Below are 15,515 nucleotides of genomic sequence, written 5' to 3' on the forward strand. Positions count from 1 at the left end.
TTTAAGTTATGAAGTTATGTAATTATGGTTTGGAACACAATGAGTCATTAGCGATTGAATGTACAGCATCAGTTATTCTCTTACTGGTCTTTCACACGGATAGGAAGCAACTTCCGCGAGAGGCTGAAGCATCAAAAACAAATTCATCATGATATTACAAGCAGAGGCTTGCACATGGTTGTCGGGTTTAGTGCACTGACAACACATCGCTTTGGGACACATCGATCTCTCCCCCTCTCTCTCTCCCATATTTGCACTGATTGAGCTTCCCCGTCACTCTCTCGCTATGTCCATATTTGGGCATAAACACAGCTTGAACTTTACATAGTAGATCATACTGGCTAACGTAGCCAGATAGCACTGCCTCGTAATGTTATATCCATATAGTAGTGCTTATTTGTTACAAACACTGTAGCCCCAATTTAAATCTGATGTTTTGGCATGCACATCCTTTATTTAGCCCATTTAAATAGCCTATTATTTTAGTGCATTGCGTGTCCTATGTGTTGGGCCTGTTACAACTAGTTGAATGCTAGTATCGCACACTGAAAATAGCAGCAGCAAATTTAAATGAGGCTTGAGAGAGGTGGGAGATAGAGAGAAAAAAAACAACCACATATGTTATACTCTTAGAACACTATTGTATTTGTTTATGTAATGACCCTATTTTCCCCTAACATTCTGACGCCAGTTATGTTGATGATTATTGTGACTTTGTATCATACAAAATGTAATGGCCGTAAAGAGGTAAAACAAAAAGTTTTATATGTTTATATTTGTTAGTGAAAAGACGATGGTGAGGTCTGGTGTTAAGTGTTGATGGATGGTCTTCCCTGCAGTCTACCTCAGGGTCCAGCAGTAAGTATGCAATGGCCCTGTGGAGAGCAGTGGTGGAAAAAGTACTCAAATGTTTTACTTTTACTTTAATGTGATACTTAGTAAAAGTATCAATACTGCAATGTAGAAATACAGACAAGTATTACAAGTTATTACAAGTTACAAGTAAAAGTCCAGAATACACATTTTTACTGTAAAAGTACAAAAGTATTGGCATCAAAATATACTTAAATGACCAAAAGTAAAAGCACTCATTATGCAGAATGTCCAATTACAAGATTTCAAATGGATTCAAATCTTTTCAAAATATCAGATCTACAAGCTCACAACGCGTCGCTTTTGTGAGCTTGTAGATCGGCTATTTTCAAATAGCCAAAGTGGTTAATGTATGTTTTTGTTATAATTATCAAAATCTACAAAGTAACTATTAACTAAAGTTTTCAAATAATTGTAGTGAAGTAAAAGTACAATATTTGCCTTGTAGGGGAGTAGAAGTAAAGTAAAAATACCTCAAAGTTTTACTGAAGTACAGTACTTACTGTAGTAAATGTACTTAGTTACTGGCCCTGTGGAGATATGCCCTTATGTGTCACTAATGTGGAGAGAGAGAGATCGGATGGAGAAACGTGCCTTTCATTTGCTTCAGCTAACACACAAGCTCATGTGATGCCCTCTCTGTCATCCTCTTACCCTTCATCTAACTCTTCTGAATCCACCCCAGCCATCATTTATGCATGTGAGAGAGCTCCTCTCAGAACAGCCAGGATACCATGATACTCCACCTGTGGTAATGATTGGGTCATCACAAAGTTGCGTTGGTAGAAAGATATACTTGAGAGGTCAGCAGTAGAGATGTTGCACACCAGTGTCCCTTGGCTAGAACGCCTCAAAAAAGCAGTTCACCTGCTGAGATCAATGGAAAAATGTTCTTTACTTTAAGATGTACTCTATATGCTCATCTCATCCATCTCTTTCAGTGCTACTCTCTCTCACCCGATACGTACTTTCTTTGTCTGTCTCTCTGTCTTTCTCTCCCTCCTTTCCCTGCTCTCTTTGTGGTCTTGGTTTCTTCGTGTGTGTGTGTGTGTGTGTGTGTGTGTGTGTGTGTGTGTGTGTGTGTGTGTGTGTGTGTGTGTGTGTGTGTGTGTGTGCGCGTGTGCGCGTGCGTGTGTGTTTGTTAAACAATTGCAGTGATGCTAATTAGGGTCGTCCTCTGTCCCCTAGGTTCATCGTAAGAGAGAGATATGACTTATGTCTTTCTTGTGCTTGTCTTTATTTTCTGTCCCGTCTCTAAATTACCTAGCTGTCACAACAACACCCCCTGCCCTCCATTTCCTCTCTGTCAACTGCCCTCTCGCCCCCGACAGACTCCTGTCCGCCCATCTTTCTGCCAGTCTGTCAGTTAGTTAGTTAGTCTCTGTCCATCCGTCAGTGGACTAGCCGACCAGTCCGTTCCGCTCGGAGAGTGTTCCTCCGTTCTGCTGTGCTTTTCAATTCATTTGTTTGTTTGTTTGGCAGAGAGAGAGACAGAGCGAGAGAGAGAGAAAGAGGTGTGTGTGTGTGTGTGTGTGTGTGTGTGTGTGTGTGTGTGTGTGTGTGTGTGTGTGTGTGTGTGTGTGTGTGTGTGTGTGTGTGTGTGTGTGTGTGTGTGTGTGTGTGTGTGTGTGTGTGTGTGTGTGTGTGTGTGTGTGTGTGTGTGTGTAGGGGGGGTGGACAGAGACAGAGAGAGATGGGGAGAAATCCGTTATTGTAGACATATCGAGAGAGACAGGCAGAGAAGAAACTGAGGGAAACTAGAGAGAGAGATGGCGGTTTCCTGTTCTGCGGCTGCCAGTCATTACTAGCAGGTCCTCCGGAGCAGCAGAATGACAGAGCGAGTCCTAATAGAGGAGACTGATGGCACGGAACGCCCACAGTCCTACACAGTCAAATCCTCAACGATGGTTTGAACACTGAGAGTGTAAAAAACTGGACCCTGTGTAGAGAAGAGTGTTCTTGGTACACTCCTAAATCGGTCTGTCACTCACGACTTGGCATAGGGGGCTGGGAATAAGACAGAGAGGAATGTTTGGGAACATGACGGCATTTCAGCAATTAAGAAGTCTGGTGACCCTATAGCGTCCCTATTCTGGTGTAAACGGTCAGGGAAAATTGCAGATCTACAAGCTCACAAACCGTCACACTGTGACGTGTTGTGAGCTTGTAGATCAGCTATTTCCGAAGAGATTTGGTGAGGGAAATAAGGAGCTCTTCAAGGACAATGAGATCTACAAGCTCACAACGCGTTCATTCCATGCAACATATTGTGAGCTTGCAGATCGGCTGTTTTCAGCGAAGAGATTTGGTGTAAGGAAAAAATGAGGGGGCCTAGTATAGAGCCCTGGGGGACCCCAGTCAGTGAGGTATATGTGGTTTTAAGTGGTTAAACCTTGAAGCTCATAAAACTCGACTGGATGTTATATTGTGTATTTTTGTGTGTGTGCTATGTTGTGAGGTGTATACATCCTGATCTGATTCAGTGTGTGTACTGTAAAGTGAATCTACCATCTGACACACCGTGTCCAACTCTGCTGCCAATGATGGAATAAATCTAGTGGATAATAGTGGAGAGTTTATGATGAAACCGCTGCTACGCAGTAGTGACTAAATCCCCTGGGATAAAGGCAGAAAATGTGAAATAGTGGCACATCAATATCCATCAGCCGAGAGGAGAAGCAGCATCATGTGTCTTGTTTAGTATAAATGCACACTGACACACACACACACACACACACACACACACACACGCACACACACACACACACGCTCACATCAAGAACAGCTGTGTCATTGTCCCTGCACATGCAATGCACCCACCACATATCAGAAAGTGAGAGGACATTACGAAGCTGTCACGCCTTGAAGAGTATTGATCACAGGGTGGACGAGTGCAGTGAGGGACAACGAGATGAACTTTACATCACAGCTGACTGGAGAGACAGGGAGGGGGAGAGAGAGAGAGAGAGAGAGAGAGAGAGAGAGAGAGAGAGAGAGAGAGAGAGAGAGAGAGAGAGAGAGAGAGAGAGAGAGAGAGAGAGAGAGAGAGAGAGAGAGAGAGAGAGGGGCTTTGTATATTATGTCTGCTAATGATCTGTGCTGGAGTGCAGAAGTTGTCGTAGACATGTGTATGCCGGCATTAAAGAGACGATAATGATGATTATGATGACGCTGATGATGATAATGATGATAAAGATGTCACAGTGTCTCCTGCATGTATAGTGCCATACACCACTATCTCCATAATACAGAAATTTGCTGAACTGAACTGAACAGGATGTCAGTTCATGCTAAAGTCAATTTCACTGGACTTTGGCTGGACAGTTTGACCTTCTCTCGCTGGGGTGCCTCTCACTCATCACCATAGGTACTTGGTGCTTGGCAACCTGGCAAATATAATTTATATTAACAATGGAGTGAAGTAACTCCATTGTTAATATGGAAAGGAGAAAGTAGAAAAAAAGGAACAATCACGTTGGAATCTATTTGCACTCCCCGAATGATCAGACAGGCCTTATGAGAGTCATACTATGGCAACTGGCATGGACCGCAAAGACCTTGTTCCGGTGTTTGGTTTGGGTTGTATGGGTATTGGATCTTTGTCTCTACGGAGGCTGGATTTCATGTTTTCCAAATGCTGAAATTGGGCAAGTACAACGTCTCTGAATAGTTCAGAGAAAAGGGCATTGAATTAAACTCTATTCAGTTTGAATGAGGGGCACGGATGTGGAACTTGGAACCGTCGGACATGAAGTGTGTATTCCAATTGCTGTGGCGTAACTGTGTTTTAACATATAGAGCAAATAGGCCAGAACAAATAGTCTTGGCTGAGGCGAGCTGGGAGTCATTCCTCTGTCTCTAATTAGCCTTGGCTCCGCTGTGCCAGCGGGCCAATGGCTGGCATGAGGCAGGAGGACGGTCCAGCTGCCCTGCTTTCCCTCCTCTGCCATGGGAGAGGGCGTTCAGTACTGCTGCTGTCTATACCACTGTTTCCCAAACAGTGGGTTGGGACCCATTTTTGGGTTGCGGACCCACTTTTATGGACCATGATTAAACATCATTTTTTGTGTTGTTGTTTGTTTCCTACATTTTCTTATTATTATTTCAAAAGATTTAAAATAAAAACAATAATATAATAAAATGTGTACAACCCTACCTTAACCGTACTGGGTTACGGTAGGGTTAGGGTTACTTATTTTACTGTGTAAAATGCACTAAACTTTAATTTAATTTTCTTTTTTAGATAAGATAAGACAAGGCAGGTTTATTTGTATACCACATTTGAAAAGGCAATTCAATGTGCTTTACGTAAAACATTAAGCAAAGGAAACACATTATAGAAGGACATTTCTGTTCAGTAAAACAAAAGTAATATTTAACCTTTATAGATCACCAGAGGTACATTTAGGTGTCATAACAGCAACAGCAGTGAGAATGAAACACAGCAGAGATAAGAGTACTGTAAGTGTCCAGAGCCAAACTAAAATAAATAAAGATAAATAAAATACTGATCTGCTGGCCATAGATATCTGCTCTGGATCTGTAGCTCTTTATATCTATCCCCAGTGAATCTATTTATCAAATTCAATGACTGTACAGTACAGTCTATCAACAATGATTATGCACAGTCTATCCACACTGAATGGATATATGTACAGGCAACACATTTACAGTGGCTGCCTTGTCTAATAATTGCCGGACCTCTATTACATATAGAGCATGTAATTATAATAATAATAGCTTGAATTTATATAGCGCCTTTCATGAACCCAAGGACACTTCCCAGCACTGACGCTGTCGCTTACACTGACTATTTCAGTTTGAAAAGTGGATGTGTTCGCATTAACACATCTCTCTTCATTGCAAAACGGTGGAGGACCACATGTTAGGGATAATGAAGAGCCACCTTAACACACTTCCCCCCCCCCCTCCCCCCCCTTTTTTTTTAACCAATAACATCCTATAGACACTCCTGTAACACAAATGCATGGAGGGGGGTTTAAGGTGGAGCATGTACACATGTACGCACCTTGAGGAGAAACCAGACAGAGAGCAGGAAGAGGAAAGAAAGAAAGGGAAGTACAGAGAGAGAGCGAGAAGCAGCAATTTAATGCTATAATTAAGTTCCTGATAGCACCCTGGGAGATGTGCTTTGGCCTCCCTCCAGGACAGCTTTAGCCTCAAGTCAACCCCTCTTCAGCCCTCAATCTCCGTCTTCGCACTTACACCTGCGCACACGGACACGTAATGTGTGCACTTACAGTTATAGGCTACAATGGAGTGCGCGCACGTGCACGGCTGCCAAATGCACAGACAAACGCAGATGCTTTTTTGTTTTGTTTGTGCAAACACACATTTTGTGAGCAGCCTGTTGTGCGCTTTCGGGACGTCTCAGCCCAGAATATGTGTCAGCCTCACAAAACCCATTCAAAGCAGTGGAAACATAACACAGGCAAGAGAGGACTGCACACACACACACTCACACACACACACACACACACACACACACACACACACACACACACACACACACACACACACACACACACGCACACGCACACACAAAGACAGTCTTGACACATGTACCTACAGTACAGCATTCACCCCCCACTTTACAAAGCAAGCCATGTGAAGGACCATCCACATCTCTCCCTGTCAGAAAATAAATTATTTTTGTGCCATGATGATTCTCACAATATCGCCTCTTCTAACCAAAGGTCTTCTAGGTTTTTCTGCTGCACTTTGTTGCCTTCTCTCTCTCTCTCTGTCCACCCACGTTGCCATCCAGTATCATTGGCTTTTTATATACAGTGACAGCAAACTGCATGAGACTGACAGACACATGTCCATCATGGTCCTGAACCATGTGGAAGGACTTGACATGTGTGCCAAGGCACGCAGCAGGGGGTTGTTGTTGTTGCCTAAAAAATTGCAGGGGAGACGAAGACTGTGAAAAATACCGGCTAATTTTGCCATCTGTGCTGTCCATTCAGGTTAAACGTCGACCAACTGAGAGGAGGAGAGAGGGAGAGAGAGAGGGAGAGAGAGAGAGAGAGAGAGAGAGAGAGAGAGAGAGAGAGAGAGAGAGAGAGAGAGAGAGAGAGGCAATTACACCCCCTCCTATCCAACCCATATTTCTCGGCACCTTCGGGCCACGCGGAGCAGGAGAGGAATAGGATTTTAATTGAGGACATTGTGAATCATTTTTTCGTGAGTTATAGGAAGTAGGATCTAAGATCCATCGGGATTTGTCACCGGCGCGTCGGAAAGGATTTCACAGAAAAGAGTTACAGAGACTGGAGAGGAAACAACTGGAAAGGGATTTTTTTGGGGGGATTTGTCGTTATTGGACTCCAGTTGGCACCCGCGTGCGTCTTTGCATGTCCTGTTTCCTCTGGGGATCATATCGCGTAAATATTGACGCGCTGTGAAAACGCCGAGCTGGAGCGAAGCTGGTTCGGTCCTGGACGAGCGATGTTGATCGGTGAGTGTTGAACACCTTTGTGCTGCTGAGTACCGGTGGTGATGATGATGATGATGATGATGTGGCTCCGCTGGCTCCGCGCGTTGTCCTCTCTCCACATTCACACACTCAAATCTCGGTAACAGATAGGTGGGCACCAAGAAAGAGTGGCCACTTAGGTGTTAAAATGGCTATTTTCTCCAAAATGTAAAAAAAAAAAAATCGGGAAATGTTTTTAAGTAAAGTATACATGATTAGAACACTCGATAATTAAGGTCTAATATTTCTACAATTACTACACATTGCTACAAAACCTGTATATCCAGTCATTTTGGGGCATAAACAAGAAGTTGAAGGATAACATTAATTCTGATAATGATGCAGTACCGTGCATGTTCACATCATGTATACTTTACATTACTTAAGACCATTTTTCAAATATAAATATATATATATATATATATATATATATATATTTACATTTTGGGCAAAATCGCCAATTTTACATCGAGGTGCCCAGATGTCCCTAGTGCCCACCTATCCTGTATCCCAAATCACAGCCGCGCACACAACACGTTGAACACGCTGCGGAGTTGATTGAGTGACTGATTTAATGCGTTTAACAATTCAGTTGGGCTTTATTAATTATTGTATTTCTGTATCAATGATGGCGATTGTTAGCATGTGTGATTTAAAAGAAAATGGCCAGAATAACAATACACACGTCTATTTAGATGTACATCGAATCTAAGTCTACTGATAAAACAATGACGAAGTCGATTTTTTGAAGAACAATTTGCCTATCCGGAGATTGCGCGTCTGCAGTGCACAAGTGTCAAGTTCTGGACCCACAAGTCTTTATCCTCTTGAAGTTTTCATTCCCTTAGTTTTGCACGAAATAACAATCTACTACCCCAATTGACTGTACATTTGGTGATAATAATTATATGCCTGTTCATATTTCTATATTGGCCTATAAGTCCGTAATGTGAATGGCATAGTTTTGATTGTTTTAAATACAGACTTATATTCATTTGTCACTCAATGTCATTCAATGAAAAATGTCATGCTTTGATGTTATAAATAATTCCGAATATCCTAAAGCATACATAAAGGTGGACATGTCACATGTTTGTATATGATTTATAGGGTTATGATATGCCAGTGATAGTAAATTAGACTTTCTTACTTTAATTCGCACAAAGAGGATATACAAAAAAAATAGAATAAGTACATACATGTATATATGTATATATATATATATGTATACATGCATACATATACACTGTGTGTGTGTGTGTGTGTGTGTGTGTGTGTGTGTGTGTGTGTGTGTGTGTGTGTGTGTGTGTGTGTGTGTGTGTGTGTGTGTGTGTGTGTGTGTGTGTGTGTAAACAGTATACATATACCCTATTTTATGTAGACTAATATTGACTGTGGAAGCAATTCACATTGGCTTTGGAAACTGTTAGTTGTTTCACAGAAAATATAGGCCTGTGATAATCTATGCATTTTCCTTTTCATTGATTTTCTATCTATGTTTGATAGCACAGCTAAGCACACCATAGAATAATAAAACAGTTGAAGAACAGTAAAATAAACAGTTTGTTATATAATGGCCACTGTGAATTAACCGTTTATTGCTTTCTTTTCATAACATTAATTGCCTTGATTCTTGCGGAAATAACCAAATGACATTAGTCTGCTGCTTGGACACCATGTTATCAGCTGTAATCTCCCTGATTCAGTCTACTGTAAAGATGGAAAAATATTCTAAATGTCTTCCATATAGGCCTAGCTAATTCGACTTCTGACTTGTTATCAATCTAAGTGAACTAATGCCTGTGCACCATGAATGTTTCATTTCTAACAGCACGTTGAATGTGTTCGTTTATGGGTTGGAGCTAATTTACCTGTTGTTTAGTATTTGCCTCTTACTGCCTAAGCAGTCCTGTACTAAAGCAGTCAAGCAGTCCTACCCAAGCAGTCCTATGTATTAAAGCAGTCCTACTAAAGCAGTCCTACGCTCTAAAGCAGTCCTACACACTAAAAGGAGTCCTACGCACTAAAAGCAGTCCTACGCTTTAAAGCAGTCGTACTAAAGCAGTCCTACGCACTAAAGCAGTCCTACTGATGCAGTCCTATGTATTAAAGCAGTCCTGTACTGTATATTAAAGTAATCAAGCAGTCCTACTAAGTCCTGTGCACTAAAGCAGTCCTACTAAAGCAGTCCTGTGCACTAAAGCAGTCCTACGCACTAAAGCAGTCCTACTGATGCAGTCCTACTGATGCAGTCCTACGCACTAAAGCAGTTCTAAAGCAGTCCTACACACTAAAGCAGTTCTAAAGCAGTCCTACACACTAAAGCAGTTCTAAAGCAGTCCTTCTCACTAAAGCAGTTCTAAAGTAGTCCCATGTACTAAAGCAATATGTATTAAATCAGTAGGCCTATATGTACCAAACCAGTCCTATGTACTAAGTCAGTCCTATGTCCTAAATCAGTATGGACTCTGTACTAAATCATTACTTTGCATTAAGCAGTCCTATGTACATACATACTGTACATGTGTGATTTACAGCTATGGCCCAATCTCCTTGCCAGAATCCAAACTCCATCTCTCAAGTATATGACATCACCTTTTCACTGCATGGATTGGGCTTTGAGCCCTTCTTTCCACCACAAGAAAAATGTAGGGAGAGAGACAAAGAGAGAGAATGTGTAGAACACATAAAGATGATATAAGCCAATATGGAACCAATGGCAATAAATCGATAGTCTTGTTTACTGACTTGGATGTAATGGGCCACAGACACAAAGACAAGCAGCCAGCGAGACACTCACACATGAGTACACACAGACACACACACACACACACACACACACACACACACACACACACACACACACACACACACACACACACACACACACACACACACACACACACACACACACACACACACACACACACACACACACACAGGAGGCCCCTGGGTGTGATGGATTTCTCTTTGACTGAGATTGTGGGATGCTGTGAGAGATCCCAACGCTCTTAAAATGGTTTCAGTGCATGGGCCAATGACTCATGCAAATGGCTGCCACATTAGCATTTCTCCAGATATTTATTTCGCCTAATGCTCGCTCCTCTCAGCAACACTAGTGGAGATGGATGCATGCAGAGCACCAGGGGTTTCATCATCGGCTCCCGGCTCGGAATGTTGTCTCCTCCTGTTGTCGCCGTCGTGTTGTTGTCAACGCTCCCCCTCTGCCTGTACTATCAGTCAGCTTATAAAAGGAGAGCGGCTCCACCATCCCATCGAGTGGGCATTAAAAAACTATAAGGCCGCTGTTCCCCGTCGAGAGTCCACCTCAGTCACTGTGTTGTTTTAAGATGCTTAGTGGGGCGTTGGGGAGCGGGCCACACCATGACTCGGCGGCTGCAGCCGTTTCTGACGTTTACCGAATGAGGGCCTTTGCCCAGTAAAATCCTGGGTGTGAGAGTGTACAAATTATATGGACTCGTAAGGGTCCGCATTCCCACTGAGCGATGCCAAGGCAGAGGTGGGTGGGATGGGTGGGGAGTGGTGAGGGGGCAGTTGGAAGGCTGGGTTGTCAGACTCTGTGACCTTGTCTCTGCCCGCTGCAGTCCTCCACCCATCCCTCAAACCCACCCTGCCCTGCCCCGGTCCGCACCCCCCCCCTCCAAGGGCAGGGCACAGGTTGTGGGCTGTGGGAGGGCTGATTACAGACCAGTCCCTCTGGGAGTGGGCTCCATTCTTCTTCCTCTCCGTGGCTCTTATCTGCACGATCAGCGGGGGCCATGGTGGGGAAAAGATAGGGTTAATCTCGGCCACACACAGGGTCCCCAGACTAGATCAGGACTAATTACACGGGGTTAAGGTTACAGTGTTTATGGCCAAGCGTTGGCTCAACAGGGAACTCTCACCACACCCTGAATGCCAGGGCTGCGAGGGAATCAAATTAATTTATTGACTGAAGCGGTGTCATATTGTATGACTGGAATGCACCTTGGCGTTACACAGCATATTCTCCTCTCAGGAGAATCTTCATTTTATAACAAACAGATGGCCACATTGAGATAACACATGGCCCACACGTGACTTGATGTGATAAGCAGAGATACCGCATAACGTGCAATAGACCACCACAGAAATAGGAAAAATAGCCGATATTCAAGCTCACAATGTGTCAAATGGCTATTTCTCTGGAAAATACTCATACCCCCTCCCACACACACACTCACACACACACCCAAGACTAGAGGAGCTCCCATGCAGGCAGAGGGGAGTAATTGCTCGTCTGTTTGAAGTGGTCATGCAGGTGGATGGGCCGGTAAATCTGGAGGCTAATGAAAGGGCAGTGGCGTTAGGCAGAGACTAGAGCCTCGGTCCACTTCCCACTGACTCCACATCCTCACACACACACACACACACACACACACACACACACACACACACACACACACACACACACACACACACACACACACACACACACACACACACACACACACACACACACACACACACACACGCACACACACACGTGTTACTGCCTCACCGTCAGCACAAATGGGAGGAAGGCGAACCATAGCTTCCTTCTGGCTGTTTGTGTGTTTTGTGCGATAGTTGTGTTTATGTTTTATTTTTTTTGTCATTGCAGTGGTGCACATATGAGACTGGCTGTCTTTTAAATGGATGACTTTGTGTGTATTGTCGTGCACACACAAATGTGCATTTCGATGTGCTTGTGCTTGTGTTTGTGTGCGTGTGCGTGTGCGTGTGCGTGTGCGTGTGCGTGTGCGTGTGCGTGCGTGTGTGTGTGTGTGTGTGTGCAGGTGTGCCAAGTGAGAGAGTGACACGATGAGACGTCATGATGGATGGGTTTTCTGGGCATCCTGTCTCCTCTTTCATCCCTCACGGACCAGGATGGTGGCAGCACTCCAGCTGTAGTTCTATACTTTCACACACACACACACACACACACACACACACACACACACACACACACACACACACACACACACACACACACACACACACACACACACACACACACACACACACACACACACACACACACACACACACACACAGCACTGGATAGGAGAAAACATTGTGTCATGGTGTTAGGTGATACCGGCTCTCTAAACACAACATTTTACAAATCGTTGCTGTCGGGTGGAAACCTTGTATGTCCACAAGGACACGTTGTTATTATTTAAAGATATAGCATATTTTCACACAGCATATAATATTTTCACTACTTTTGTATGATGAAGTAGAAAAAACATAAAAATGTGAAACTTGGATATATGAGGTTTCTGCCCGACAGCAGCAAAATTCTCCTCCTCTCTAAGGAATATTGTGTCGTTCCACATTTGTAAAGGAGTGAGTGTTGTCCCATCAAGTTTTGGGTTTCTTATGTGACTGGCTGTGGTGTGGGTTTGTAGGACTGGACGATATGACTTCAAATCAATATCTTCACGATTGTTTCAAACTTTTGCCTCGAGTGCGATTAATGAACGATATTTTTTCTTGAATAGTGAAAATAGCCGATCTACAAGCTCACAACGTGTCGCGATGCAGTGCGTTTTGAGCTTGTAGATTGGCTATTTTCACTATTTTTGTACACCACCATTGTACAACAAAGTATAGGCTAATACAGAGTTGAGTGGTTAATTAGACCAATCGATTTAGTAGATTATTAAAAAAAAGATTTAGATTTTTTTCTTCGATTTGATATATAAGAAAGAAAAAAGTAAACCTTACATCTCGATTATTCTGTTATAAGTCGGTTATTGGTTCTAAATGTCGGTTTTGATATATTTTCAGTCAATTGCCCACCCCCAGTGGGTTGTATTCTGGCTATGGCATACAGGGAGGGTCCATTATCCAGGAATATGCATGGGGGCAGGGTGGAGAGACCTTGAATGGACTCCTTAACGATCGCACCTATCTACCTGAAGCTGCAGGCCCTTCCAGATAGGGCAAAGGTCAGCCAAGGGCAGAGGTCATTAGTCAATGTAGTCACTGAAGCATTACCCCATTACCCTCGGCTGCCCCCATCCCGTAACTCCCCCGACTCCCCTCCCCCATTGATATTCATAGAGATCTTTTCTTTATTGATCTGCGTATGTTCTGCGGCCATTTTGCTCGGTGGCCATTTCGCGCTTTGGCCATTGTACGCTTACGCCACACTCGAAGGGGGGGGGGGGGGGGTCATGATGTAAGAGCAAAATAGAGCCTTTGGCCATGCAAATATGTTGGCTAATATGGCCATCTGTGACTCGCTTCTGATGCTGTGCGCGTGCTTTTGTGCGCGTGCAGTATCCACATGGTTTTTGTGCATGTCCCCATGTCTGCGCCCCGGGCCCCTTGTGGGGATAACGCGCCATCATGTGAATGACGGCTCAAGTCATTTCATGGAAGTGTCAGCGTGGGTTTGATTGGCCTGCCGGCTGCTGCAGTGATGTGCTTCTGTGCACTGGGTGCTGTAGGCATATGCGGAGCCCGGCAGGGGTCCTGACAACATGAGAAATGGCCCCGTACGGCGCTCAGCATCAAAACCCTCACCATTTAACCCCCCCACCCCCACCCCCTCTTCCACGGACACTCAGGCTAAGGATGGAGGTCTTGGGGGATTTAACGGCAACACAGCACCTTCCAGGGTTGTGTATGTGTGTGTGTGTGTGTGTGTGTATACCCACACGCGTGCATGTTTGTGCGTGTGAATTCATCAGTCTCCTGCAGCCAGGCTGCTTTGAGGCGAAGTGGCCAACTAGTCCTCCACTTGACTCTCTGACCTTGACTCAGAGGAAAGAGAGAGAGAGAGAGAGAGAGAGAGAGAGAGAGAGAGAGAGAGATAGAGAGAGAGAGAGAGAGCTAGAGACAGAGAGTTAAAGGCTTTTAGAATAGATAGACTCCAGGATGAGAAGAAATATACTGTAGATAAAGAGCAAGACAGAAGTAATGACAGACATATACACAGAGAGCCAGACAGATTGAAAAATAATGGGAATAAAGTATACCTGAGAAAAAAGAAAATAATTTAGATGGGCAACTATGGCGTGTTCCACTCGCTCTGCCATGTCTCTCTCTCTCTCTCTTTCTGTTTCTTGAATTATTGGTCACAGGTTCAGAGACTGACGGCAACAGAGGCCATTGATTTTACAGTCAACGTCGGCCGTCAGAACCCAGGGGCCGGCGATACTCCTGGGCCCAATGCATATAATAGAGTGCAGCTAGTGTGTAAATGATGGTACACGTGGGGTTCCAGCTCTAATGACTGTCTCTGTGTTCTAGGCTTTGTTAGCCGCTTGGCTGCTGACCCCTAAACTTCCATTGCTTCACCATCTCAGGAGTCTTTTAACAGCCCACTGCTCTTAACATTATTAATACTGACTGGCAGTGCTGGACAAAGTACTCACTCAACCCCAGTGCTTTTTAACATGAATGCATTGCTGTATTAAAATTTAGACAAAATTCTAAGATCTTCCAAAAATATAAATAATAGTGAAAATAGCAGATTTACAAGCTCTCAACACGCCACATCACGCTGTATTGTGAGCTTGTAGATCTGCTATTTACACTATATTTGAAATGGGGCTTAAGTGGTTAATTCAATATGTTCACTTCCTAGAAATGTTGTGGAGTCAAAATTACAATATTTGTCTTTGAAATATAGTGCAGTGAAAGTATCCAAAAATACAAATACTATCCAAGTATCCAAAAGAAATACAGTAAAGTACAGAAACACAAATGTTACTTTGTTCTGCCCACCACTGCTGACTGGGAATTATATGAGTACATTGTGCATACTTACAGGTGTAACAGAAACGGTGATGCAAAATTTACATAATCAAATGGCAACCAGAAATGTATAAAATATGTTTTTTTGGTATACAAACACGAACAGTACATTAATGTATAAAATATTAAATGTGTAAAACATACAATATTTACCTAGAGCCTGCTGCTTGGTTCATGCTCTCATTTCCTGTGTGGGTATTCTGCACTACAAAAGGTGTGTGTGTGTGTGTGTGTGTGTGTGTGTGTGTGTATTTGTTTGTGCGTTCACTTGCTTCTCCAACAGAAGCTCACGTCTTCCCCGCTTACTTTAAGACTGTATTGAGCCACAGTGGAGAGACACGGGTATGAT

General features: G+C 43.5%; 2 protein-coding genes across 3 annotated transcripts in view; both read left to right on the forward strand.

The window, feature by feature from the left end:
- rab5c (RAB5C, member RAS oncogene family) overlaps positions 1-15,515 on the forward strand; it is a 202,375-nt gene that overhangs the window by 142,390 nt on the left and 44,470 nt on the right. The gene's annotated exons all lie outside the window — the stretch shown is intronic.
- znf385c (zinc finger protein 385C) overlaps positions 1-15,515 on the forward strand; it is a 164,680-nt gene that overhangs the window by 82,304 nt on the left and 66,861 nt on the right. Inside the window, exon 1 of one of the 2 annotated variants that reach the window (XM_080445977.1) lies at positions 7,104-7,357. The exons of the other annotated variant lie outside the window; for it this stretch is intronic. Within the exon in view, the coding sequence (XP_080302103.1) occupies positions 7,348-7,357 (10 nt within the window). The 5' untranslated portion in view covers positions 7,104-7,347. Of the gene's footprint in view, positions 1-7,103; positions 7,358-15,515 lie in introns of those variants that run through there. 2 annotated transcript variants of the gene reach the window in all.

The sequence above is a fragment of the Gymnoscopelus braueri genome, assembly GCF_963280865.1.
Source record: "Gymnoscopelus braueri genome assembly, chromosome: 13".
NCBI classification, from domain to species: Eukaryota; Metazoa; Chordata; class Actinopteri; order Myctophiformes; family Myctophidae; genus Gymnoscopelus; species Gymnoscopelus braueri.